A 13202-nucleotide genomic window follows, 5' to 3' on the forward strand; every position below is an offset into this window, starting at 1 on the left:
GGACATAAAGTAGGGAGAGTGCAGAGCTGTAAAGGAATGGAGTTTTGTATGCAAATCAACTTCTTATCAAAATAAACTTATAACTTTAACATTTTTAAACATAATCCCCATGGTAACCACAAAGAAAATCTCTTTAGAATTTACACAAAAAGAAATGAGAAGGAAATCAAAGCATGTAACTCCAAAAAAAAAGTCAATGAAACACAAAGGAGGAAGAGGGGGACTGAGGTACAAAAAAGCTACAAATCTTACAGAAAACAAGATAGCAATAGTAAGTCCTTTCCTATTAGTAATTATATCAAATGTAATAAATGGATTGAATCCCCCCAATCAAAAGACTCAGATTGGCTGAATGGATAAAAAAGAGGATCCAACTATATGCTGTCTATAAGAAACTAGATCTAAGAACACATATAGGCTGAGTGTGAAAGGATAGAAAAAGACATTCCATGCAAATGGTAACCAAAAGAGAGCAGAGGTGGCTATATGAATATCAGAGAAAAGGGTCAATTCACCAGGAAGATAAAACAGTTATATAGGCATCAAATACTAACACTCCTAAACAGGAATCAAATGTTGATAGAATTGGGGGAAAAACAGATTTGTTGTTGTTTAGTAGCTAGGTCATGTCTGATTCTTTGTGACCCCATGAATTGTAGCCTGCCAGGCTCCTGTCCATGGGATTTCCCAGGCAAGAATACTGGAGTGGGTTGGCATGTCCTTTTCCAGGGGATCCTCCTAACCCAAGAATCAAACCCACATCTCATGCATTGGCAGGCAGATTCTTTACCACTGAGCCACCAGGGACGCCCAGGAAATAGACAGCAACACAATAATAATAAGAGATTCAATATCCACTTCCAGGGACTTCCCTGGTGGTCCAGTGGTTAAGAGTACTCCTTGCAATGCAGAAAACACAGGTCTCATCCTTGGTTGGGGCACTAAGATCGCACATGCCACGGAGCAACTAAGATTGCATGCTGCAGCTACTGAACCCATGCACTCAGGAGCCCACATGACACAACAAAGATCCTGCATGCTGCAACTAAGACCCAAAGCACCCAAATAAATATTTTTAAAAATACTCACTTCCAAAAATGAATAGAACCAACATAAGATAACCAACATAACATAAGGAAAAAGAGGACTTGAACACTACAGACTAGTTGAATCTATCAGACGTATACAGAAAATTCCAACAATAGGATATACAGTCTTCTCAAGGGCACATGGAACATTCTCCAGGATTGCCACATATTAAGCTACAAAACAAGCCTTAACAAATTTTAAAAGATTGAAATCATATCCTTTCTGATCATAATGGAATGAACCTAACAATCAATTGCAGAAAGAAAAGCTGGAGAGTCCACAAGTATGTAGAAATGTAACAGCATACTCTCAAAAGGCCACTGCAAAGAAGAAATTACAAATGGACTTAGAAAATATCTTGAGATAAAAACACAACACACCAATATTTACAGATGCTATGCTAAGAGGGAAGTTTACAGCTATAAACTCTTAGACTATAAAAGCAAAGACAATCTCAAATCAACATTGTAACTTCATTTGTCAAGAAGCTAGACAGAACAGTCCAAACCCAGAGCTAGCAGAAGGAAAGAAAGATCAAAGCACAGATAAATAAAAAACACAATAGAAAAAATACAACAAAATTAAGGGTTGTTTGAAAAGATCAACAAAATTGACAGACCTTTAACTGCATTAAGAAAAAAAAAATCAGAAATGAAAAATGAGACATTCCCAACCAATATTAAAAAAAAAAAGGATAGAGAATACACTGTACATCAACAAACTGGATAACTTAGAAACACACAGCCTACCAAGAAGGAATCATGAAGAAATAGAAAATCTGAAAAGAACTATAACTAGTAAGGAGACTGGAATCAGTAATTAAAAACTCAACAAAGCCCAGGACCCCAGTAGTTTCACTGAATTATACCAAACATTTAAAGAAAAGTCAACACCAAACTCATCCAAAAAACTGAAGACAAGGGAATGTTTCTAAACTCATTCTATGAGGTCAGCATCATCCTGATACCAAAGCCAAAGCGACTGCAAGAAAACTACAGACCAATATCTATGATGAATATTGTCGCAAAAATCCTTAATTCTAGTAAAGAAAACTCAACAGCACATTTAAAAAATGAAGTGGGGGACTTCCCTGGTGGTTCAGTGGTTAAGAATCTGCCTTCCAATGCACGGGATGTGGGTTCGATCCCTGGTTGGAGAACTGAGATCCCACATGTTGCAGGGCAACTAAGCTTGCATGCTGCAACTAAGACCCAGTGCAGCCAAAAGTAAATAAATCAATAAAATACTTTTTTAAAAAAATGAAGAGGGATATTTTCCTGAAATGCAAATATATATATTCAGTTTATAAAAACTGATCAATGTAATAGACCACACTAACAGAATGAAGGGTGAGAAAACAAACACATGATCATATCAGTTGATGTGGAAAAAATATTTGGCATAATTCAGTACCCTTTTCATGATAAAAAAAACAAACAAACCAGAAGTAGAAGGAAACCATCTCAGTGTAATAAAGGCCATATGTGAAAAGCACATAGCTAATATCATACTCTGTGAAAGATAAACTGTTTCCTCTAAGATCAGAAACAAGAGAAAAATATCAACTCACCACTCATAGTATACCAGAAGTCCTACCTAAGCAATTAGGCAAGAAAAAAAATGTCCTAATAAGGAAATGTAAAATTATATATCTGTATGCAAATAACTTGGTCTTATATTAGAAAACCCCAAAGATTCCACACCATAAAACAAAAGCAAAAAAACCTGTTGGAACTATAAAAGTCAACACAGAAAAATCAGTTGCATTTTTATACACTAAGCAATCAAATAAGGAAACTAAGGCAACAGCTCCATTTACAGTAGCATCAAAAAGAATAAAATACTTAGAAATAAATTTAACCAAAGGAGTTGAAAGATTGACAATGAAAACTACAAAACATAACTATAAGAAAATAAGACACAAATGAAAGACATCCTGTGTTCATAGACTGGAATACTTCATATTGTTAAGATGTCAATACTACCTAAAGCAATCTACAAATTCAATGCCTTTTTCTCCTGCAGAAATAGAAAAATCCATCCAAAAATTCACATGGGGTCTCAAAAGACTCTATATAGCCAAAACAATCCTGAAAAAGAACAATTGTAAGTCTCACAATGTCCTAATTTCAAAACATTTTCCAAAGCTACATTATCAAAACAGTATGATACTTGCATAGACATACACCCAGAAATAAGCCTTCATGATCTTCAACAAGGATGCCAGGACTATTTGATGAGAAAAGAACTGTCTGAGAAAACTAGATATTCACATGCAGAAGAATGAAGTTAGACCTTTATTTTAGAAACATACACAAAAATTAACTAAAATGGATTAAAGACCTAAGTGTAAGAACTAAAACTATAAAGCTCCTAGAAGAAAAGATAAGCAGCATAGCTTCAGGACACGTAGATTTGGCAATGATTTACTGGACATAATACCAAAAGGCAAAAGAAAAAAATAGACAAATAGAACTACATCAAACTTACTTCTGTGCATCAAACAGCATGAAAGTGAAAATCACTCAGTCATGTGCGACTCTTTGTGACCCCATGGACTATATAGTCCATGGGATTCTCCAGGCCAGAATACTGGAGTGGGTAGCCTTTCCCTTCTCCAGGGGATTTTCCCAAACTGGGGACTGAAACCAGGTCTCCTGCATTGCAGGTAAATTCTTTACCAGCTGAGTCACAAGGGAAACCCAAGAATGCTGGAATGGGTAGCCTATCCCTTCTCCAGGGGATCTTCGTGACCCAAGAATGGAACCAGGTCCCCTGCGCTGCAGGTGGATTCTTTACCAACTGAGCTATCGGGGAAGCCCAAAGGGCATGATCAACAGTTTAAAAAAAAAAAAAAAAGTAACCTACAAAATGGGAGAAAATATTTGTTGATCATGTATCTGATAAAGTTTTAATATCCAAAATATATAAATAACTCCTTTAAATCAATGACTACCACAAAAAAAAATAGCTTGATTAAAAAATAGACGTCTTAGAGTTTTCAGAATATAGGTCTTTTGGGTCCTTAGATAGGTTTATTCCTAGGTACATTATTCTTTTTGATGTGATAGTATATGGAACTGTTTCCTTAACTTCTTTGTTGACTTTCTACCTTTACTATATGTTTGCCTCTACTTGTGAACTTTTCTGTTTCATAATTTTCTTGATTTTAGATACGGTCTTAAAAAAAATTATTTGGTCGCACTGGATCTTGGTTGCAGCATTCCGGATCTTCAGTTGCAACATGGAGAATCTTTTAGTTGCAGCATGTGAACTCTTAGTTGCAGCATGTGAACTCTTAGTTGCAGCATGTAGGATCTAGTTCCCTGACCAGGGATTGAACCCAGGTTCCTGAGCATTGGGAGTGCAGAGTCTTAGCCACTGTATCACCAGGGAGGTCCCTTGATGTAGCCTCTTTTATTTGAAGAAGTTCCTTTTAGAATTTGTCATAAAGCTGGTTTGGTCATGCTGAATTCTTTAAGCTTTTGCTTGTCTGTAAAGCTTTTGATTTCTCTGTAACCTCTTGTGGAAAAACCCAAATGAGCTTTCTGGCCAACCCAATACAAGACCTGTACTCCATAAACAGTAAGATGCTAATGAAAGAAGTTGAAGATGATACAGATGGAAAGATATACCATATTCTTGGGTTGGAAGAATCAATATTATAGAATGACCATACTAACCAAGACAATCTATAGATTCAATGCAATCCCTTTCAAATTACCAACAGCATTTTTCACAGAACTAGAACAAAAATTTTTAAATTTCTATGGAAACACAAAAGACTCAAAAAATGTTTTAAATTCTTTTTTTTTTACATGTAGCTGTCCAGTTTTCACAGCACCACTTGTTGAAGAGACTGTCTCTTCTCTATTGTATATTCTTGCCTCCTTTGTTGTATGTTAATTGACTATAGATGTTAGCATTTATTTCTGGGCTTTCTATTCTGTCCATTGATCTATGTGTCTGTTTTTATGCCAGTACCATAGTGTTTTGATTAATGTAGCTTTGTAATATAGTTTAAAGTCAGAGAGTGTGATTTCTCCAGCTCCATTTTTCTTTCTCAGGATTGCTTTGGTTATTGAACACCACAGACAAAAATAAACTCAAAATGGATTAAAGACGTAATGTCAGACCTAAATGTAAGACTGGATACTATAAAACTCCTAGAGGAAAATTGCAGCAATATTTTTTAATCCCTCTCCTACAGTAATGGAAATAAATAAATGGGAACTAGTTAAATTCAAAAACTTTTGCAGAACAAAGGAAATTATAAACAAAACAAAAAGTTAACCTATGGAATGGGAAAAAATATTTGCAAATGATGTGACAACAAGAGATTAATTTCCAAAATATATAAACAACTCATACAGCTTAATGGCTCAGGAAACTCAAACAGTGCTCTGTATCAACCTAGAGGGGTGGGATGGGGAGAGAGATGGGAGGGAGTTTCAAAAGGGAAGGGATATATGTAACTTATGGCTGATTCATGTTGAGGTTTGACAGAAAACAGCAAAATTCTGTAAAGCAATTATCTTTCAATAAAAAATAAATTAATTAAAATAAACAGCTCAATCTATTTAGAAGTCTTAAACAGACACTTCTCCAAAGAAGACATACAGATGGCCAACAGGCATATGAAAAGATGCTCAGTATCACTAATTATTAGAGCAGTTGAAATCAGAACTGAAGTGAGGTATCACCTCACTCCAATCAGAATGGCCATCATCAAAAAGTGATCAAATGGTAAATGGAGACTGTGTGAAGAAAAGGGAGCCCTCCCACACTGTTGGTGGGAATGTTAATCGGTGCAACTACTGTGGAGAACAATATGAATGTTCCTTAAAAAACAAAAAATAGAATTATCATATGATCCAGCAATCCCACTCCTGGTCACATGTTCAGAGAAAGCTATAATTTGAAAAGATACACGCACCCCAATGTTCATAGCAGCACTACTTAAAATAGTGAAGACATGGAATCAACCTAAGTATTCACTGACAGATGAATGGATAAAAGAGATGTGGTAATATATACCCAATGGAATATTACCAAGTCATTAAGAAAATGAAATAATGCCATTTGCAGCAACATGAATATATCATACTAAGTGAAGTAAGTCAAAGAAAGAAAATGATATTGCTTATTATATGTGGAAAGAACCTAAAATAAAAGCATACAAATGAAATTATTTACAATCAGATAGAGTCACAGATATGGAAAGCAAACTTATGATTGCCAAAGGAGAAAATAGGGTGGAAGAGGGATAAATTAGGAGTTTGGGATTAACATATACACACTACTATAAAATATTGGGTTGGCGAAAAGGTTCATTCGGATTTTTCCATAGCATCTTATGGAGAAATCCAAATGAACCTTTTGGTCACCCCAATAAATAATCGACAAAAACCTACTGTATAGCATAGGGAACTATACTCAATATCTTATAAAACCTATAACAGAAATGCATCTAAAAAATGTGTGTGTATATCCGAATCACTTTGTTACACACCTGAAACTAACACATTATAAATCAACTACATTTCAAAAAAAATTTTTAACAAATTTTTAAAAATAAAAATTTGAAATGGCAAATGATTTGAATAGGTATTTCTCCAAAGATGATATATAGATGGCCAGTAAGCATGTGAAGATACTCAATATCACTACTTATTAGAGAAATGCAAATCAAAAACCACCATGAGATACCATTTCACAACCATTAGGATGGCTACTATCAAAACAACAACAGAAAATAACACGTGCTGGGGAAGGTGTGAAGAATGGGAACCCGTGTGCACTGTTGGGGATGTGAAATGATATAGCCTCTGCAGAAATCAATGCAGACATTCCTCAAAAAATTAACAGTAGAACTACTATATCATCCAGTAATTCCACTTCTGGGTATACATCAAAAGGAACTGAAAGCAGAATCTTGAAGAGATCACCCATGTTCATAAGTAGCATTATTCAAAACAGCCATGAGATAGAAGCAACCCAAATGTCCTGATGAGTTAACGGATGAAAAAATATGATATAAACATACAAGAAAATATTATTGAGCCTTAAAAGGAAGGAAATCCCATCACACATCACAACATGGATGAACTTTGAAGACATTATGCTCAGCAAAATAAACCAGTCACAAAACAACAAATGTTGTATGAGGGATCGAAACTAATCAGATCAAATTCATGGAAACAACATAGGATGGTGGTTGCTAGGGGCTGGAAAGAGGAGGAAAGAAGGAGTTGTTTAATGGGTACAGAGTTTCAGTTCTGCAAGATGAAAAAGTTCTGCAAAGGAAGAACTTTGCAGACAAATGTGAGTAAGCTTAACAACACTGAAACATTTAAAAATGGTTAAGATGGCAAATTTCCTCACTGTAATTTTTAAGGTAGGCAGATCCAATCATAAGGTAGGCAGACAGGCAGAGGAACCAGAGATCAAACTGCCAAAATCCGTTGGATCATCAAAAAAGCAAGAGAGTTCCAGGAAAACATCTGCTTTTTTGACTACACCAAAGCCTTTGACTGTGTGGATCACAACAAACTTTAAATATTCTTCAAGAGATGGGAATACCAAACCACCTGACCTGCCTCCTAAGAAATCTGTAGGCAGGTCAGGAATCAATGGTTAGAACTGGACATGGAACAACACACTGGCTCCAAATCGGGAAAGGAGTACGTCAAGGCTGTAATTGTCACCCTGCTTATTTAACTTCTATGCAGAGTACATCATGTGAGATGCCGAGCTGGATGAAGCACAAGCTGGAATCAAGATTGAATCAAGATCTCAATCAAGATATTGAGAAATATCAATAACCTCAGATATGCAGATGACAGAAAGCAAAGAAGAATTTATGGCAGAAAGTAAAGAAGAACTAAAGAAGAGAGTGAAAAAGTAGGCTTAAAACTCAACGTTCAAAAAACTAAGATCATGGCATCTGGTCCCATCACTTCATGGCAAATAGATGGGAACAACGGAAACAGAGACACTATTTTCTTGGGCTCCAAAATCACTGCAGATGGTGACTGCTGTCATGAAATTAAAAGACACTTGCTCCTTGGAAGAAAAGTTATGACCAACCTAGACAGCATATTAAAAAGCAGAGACATTACTCTGCCAACAAAGGTCTGTCTATTCAAAGCTATGATTTTTGGTGTTAGAGAAGACTCTTCAGAGTCCCTTGGACAGCAAGAAGATCAAACCAGTCAATCCTAAAGGAAATCAGTCCTGAATATTCATTGGAAGGACTGGTGCTGAAACCGAAACTCCAATACTTTGGCCACCTGATGCAAAGAACTGATTTATTGGAAAAGATCCTGATGCTGGGAAAGACTGAAGGCAGGAGGAGAAGGGGATGACAGAGGATGAGATGGTTGGATGGTGTCGCCGACTCGATGGACATAAGTTTGAGCAAGCTCTGGGAGTTGATGATGGACAGGGAAATCTGGCGTGCTGCAGTCCATGGGGTTGCAAAGAGTTGGACACAACTGAGCAACTGAACTGAGATAGTTCCACATGGTCAGGCTTGCACATGAGTCTGAGGGAGAGGAGTTTAATATGGAGAACAAATATAATGGTATTCTACTATGAGTTATTATATTTATTATAAATACTGAGGGGGCTCTTTTAGGGGGAAGAGAGTTTTATCTTTTTCACTGAAAGTAGAATATATAGCCTGCTATGGGTAAAAATACTTAGATCTTCAAATGTTTTTGAGAGATTAGCCTATCAGACTTTTAAAAAATGTTTCCAGGGACTTTCCAGGTGGTCCAGTGGTTAGGACTGCACACTCCCAATGCATGGGACACGGGTTTGTTTGATCCCTGATAGGGGAGCTGAATCCCACATGCCACGACTAAGACCCAGTACAGCCAAACAAATATATTTAAAAAAAAAAGATTTCAACTGTTGGAGTGAATCTCCTAGCATATACTCATGGATGACAGACTACAGTGAGTGTCTCTAGATGATTTTGCTGAGCCCCAACCTGGGATAAGCCCCAAACTAGAGGAGCCCTTGGAAAGTCTGTTTCTGGAAATTTAGGGTTTTTCTAATAGACTTATAAGAATCTATCTAGTCTCTTAAAAGCCTGCCTTTATCTCATTAGTCTTGGTATTTTGTTAGGGTAAGAGATGAGTTTTTATGTTATTAATGGTTCATCTCTAACCCTACAGAGCAGAGTATCAAATCTACTTTTATTCTGAATCTTTCTTTGGCTAATATAGGATAGCAATGGTTCTCTCAATTTCTTTGGTGTTGATCATTTATTCTAAGACCAATCTTACCCTATGAAGGGTGGAAAACCATAATTTTTTGAGTACCTACCACCCATCAGTCAGCATACTGGACAATTTGCCCATTTTGGTTTGTTTGTTTGTTCCTAAACTACATGATTACATTGTACACTTAAGCTAAAAATATTAAGTTAATTGCCCAAAACCTAGGCAGGGGAGAACTAGGATTCAAACTGAGATCTGCCATATACTTCTAGGATATTAGATCACCTCTACAGTCACAGAGAGTTATAAGTAGAATTGTCTGGTCTACTCAGTTTATTTCAAATAAAAAGGGAAAATACTCTCTTTTTCATCTATTTTACTTATTTAATAAAGAGTAGATGGCCCAAAGCAGTCTTCTCTGAATTTTTCTGCTTCCCCCTCCTCTCAATATGGCAACCAGAAAAATAGTGGTACCTAACCAGAAGACTGTTATTAACAGCTGTAAGAATTAGTGCAGATGCTTATGTAGTAACGTATTCCTAATAGTGTTGACCACCATTCTTTCTGTACATAAAATCTAACTGTCTTCATTGCACAGTTCATTGACTGAACTGAAAAGCAATTAAATTCTAGAATTGTGACATCGGGATTTTAAGACTAGAACTAAATTATTCAATAGAGAATAGAATAAAAAGCCATTTACTTAGAAATACCATGAATATATTTTCATCTTAAACTTCTCATAGTAGGAAGCACAACATGTATATTCATTTTTCCACAACACCTGACAAGAAGAAATGCTTATTTCTTTTAATACACTAAGACTACTCACTAAAATAAGTACCTGAAAAACTTTGAATATTTGTTAACATTGAAGAAAAAAGTTCATGCTTGTTACCACTTCTTAAGAATGATGGAGACCTGACTTCCTGTTTCTGTTGTTAATCTGCATCAGGTTAGAAAGAAGGAATAGGCAGAGGTTCCAGGAAGGTGTGATGATTCTTAATTCGGTTTAGAAGCTGCTGTGCCACCGGTCTGAATTCTGTTTCCCAGTGGAGTTTGTGATAGTTTTTCAGGTCTTGGTCAAAACTCCCATTCAACGCTAGTTCTTCATCTGCATCAGAAAAATTAAAATTACAGCAATTATTTAGAAATGTAATCCTACTGAATGAAGTTTAATTTTTGATGGCATGAGTTAAACTCATCCTGAGTCATCTCTAATTGCAACAAGGCTTTTTTACAGGAGTAGGTCTTTATAGAAAAAAATTTAAGTAAATATATAATACTTTCTTAATTAAAAATAAACAGATAATAATCTTGAGGACTTTCCTAGCAGTCCAAGTGGTTAAGACTCTATGCCTTCACTGCAGGGGGCCTGGGTTTGGACCCCTGGTCAGGGAACTAAGACCGTGCATAGTGTGTGGTGTGGCAAAAAAATAATAATAATAAAAGATAGCAATCTTCCTAAAAAAACCACAAACAAACCCTAGACTGAATTGAGTTCTTACTTCAACTTATCCCTAATGTTACATCTAACTTTATATCCAAAAGTCAGGTCACAATTTCTCAGAATAAACAAAATATGAATAGATTATTTCCTTATCTGCACATTAAAAATGTTAATTATTAATTCTTCAGTGGTTGACAAATATAAAAGAAGTTAGGAAATCTTTTGGGAAAGTAGCACAGTTGAATTTGACTGAAAATGACTGAAAATCAACTTTGCTCATTTCAAGCAGCCTGGACAAACTTCTTTGAAAAGATAACACCTCCCTCCCCCTGCCACCTTATGCTCTCCCCAGTAAAAGTGGAAAGTGGAAGACTTTGAGAATCCTAAGAAATATTAGAATCCCAAGTGAATCCATGTATAATGCAGAAAAGCACTTGTTAAAAAAATGCAAAATTACAACCTTGATTTGTTTCTTAACCCAACAGCACTTTCAATTCTGTGCATATCGTGAAAGTATATCCAACCCAAATTGGAAGACAAATGGCTACTGAGGTTTATGCACCAATCTGCCACTGCATTTCTCTCTGTTTACACTGGAACCCATGAGAAGGACTTTAGGAAAATGCACTGGCCTGCCAGTCAGAAGGTTGGCTCTGCCACTTTCTAGGTCTGAGGCTGAGGCAGACTTCTTAAGTGGCAACCACTAAGTCCTAAAGTGACCACAAATACTGCTGCTTGCAAAATTTGCAAACTTCTTTCATAAGGCCTACTAAAATCCTACCATCAAATGCTTCCTTGGTGCTTACATCAAATTCCCTACCCTGAATATTTTCGGTACACACAAAGCGCACTGTGTGTGCTTTGGCACTACTGGTGTTGGTGTCACCACCCGGAATAAGATAAGTCTGGAATCCCAGTTTGTACCTTCCCGTCCTCTCCCCCAGCCAACTGGACAGCTATGCAACTCTGAGATAAGTCTGGGCAGACACAAACAATTCAGCAAAGCTCTCCATGGAGACCCCTGTAAGCAAACCTGACTCTCCCCACCCATTTGATAATCAAGGCCCTGAAAGGAGGAGAATCCAGATGGTGTTTGATGCCTTCAAAGTCCTTCCTGTTGGGCTATTTCCAAACTAAAGCGGTCTGTGAGACTCTGAGTGCTCTTGAATTCCTAGATCTACTTCCTGCTCACTCTTCTGCAGATGTTCTGAATACTTAACTTTCGTTAAAAATGAATTCTCTTCTTTTATGCTCTTTTTCCAAAGCAGCTTAGGACTGATGGCTGCCCAGGCAACTTGCAGTCTTTCTCTCTGTCCAGAACTTTTGGCTGGGTTTGATGATTTTAGCCAAGTCACTGTTTTGTTGTCTGGGGTTTCTTAATCTAACATTGAGACTATATTACTCTTCTTGAGGCTCAACGTATAATTAGTTAATCTACACTTGTACCCTATTAATTGCAAATTGGGTTAGGCAAGATAACAAAAGTGTCCAAATAACTATAGATAAGAGAAAAGCAGTCTCAAGTTGCAAAGTAAATATAACAAACGCATAAAATGTGTCATATTACACTAGGTGTTAAATTCTGGAACTTGTATTGCAATGAACAGCAGAGGCTAACCCAAGAAAAACTTAGATCTATTATTTTCAAAAAAAATTTTTTTACTATGACCTAGGAAGTCCATATTACATGATGACTATATACACATATTTACATATTTATAAACAAATAACAAATGTTTCATGATAGAATACTTTTCTACATGTAATATATTCTGATATTCTCTTTGTTTCCCGCTTCATTTTCAAACTGGTCACAGTGTGTAAAGTACTGATTTAGACAACCAGTTATTTGTTCAACTTTCTCTGTACACAGCACACTTGCAAACACTAGAATTTTAGGTAAGGTTTTAGAAAGGATTAAAAGGCAAAAGGGCAGAACACTGAAAGATGAGCCCCCCAGGGCAGTAGGTGTCCCATATGCTACTGGGGAAGGGCAGAGAAATAGCTCCAGAAAAAATGAAGAGGCTGAGCCAAAGCGGAAACAGTGCCCAGTTGTGGTTGTGTCTGGTGGTGAAAGTAAAGTCCGTGCTGTAAAGAACAATATTGCATTAGGAACCTGGAATGTTACATCCATGAATCAAGGTAAATTGGACATGGTCAAGCAGGAGATGGCAAGAGTCAATATTCACACTTTAGGAATCAGTGAACTAAAATGGATGGGAATGGGTGAATTTGATTCAGATGACCATTATATATCTACTATTGTGGGCAAGAATCCCTTAGAAGCAAAGGAGTAGCCCTCACCGTCAACAGAAGAATCTGAACTGCAGTACTTTTTTGCAATCGCAAAAAAGACAGAATGATCTCCATTTGTTTCCAAGGCAAATCATTCAACATCAGTGTAATCCCAGTCTATTTCCCAATCACTAATGCTG

The 13202-nt window shown here is 36.5% G+C and overlaps 1 protein-coding gene across 5 annotated transcripts in view; it reads right to left on the reverse strand.

Annotated features, from left to right (window-relative positions):
* Positions 1–10015: 10015 nt before the first annotated feature.
* Positions 10016–13202, reverse strand: part of ARMC2 (armadillo repeat containing 2) — a 121520-nt gene continuing 118333 nt past the window's right edge. For all 5 annotated transcript variants that reach the window (XM_055433532.2, XM_088840642.1, XM_088840643.1 and 2 more), the window contains one exon: positions 10016–10431. In XM_055433532.2, coding sequence (XP_055289507.1) covers positions 10274–10431 — 158 coding nt within the window. In that variant the 3' untranslated portion in view covers positions 10016–10273. The remainder of the gene's footprint in view (positions 10432–13202) is intronic.

Source organism: Moschus berezovskii, chromosome 10 (assembly GCF_049115385.1).
Source record: "Moschus berezovskii isolate FMDL1 chromosome 10, NW_MosBer_1.0, whole genome shotgun sequence".
In the NCBI taxonomy this organism is placed as follows: domain Eukaryota; kingdom Metazoa; phylum Chordata; class Mammalia; order Artiodactyla; family Moschidae; genus Moschus; species Moschus berezovskii.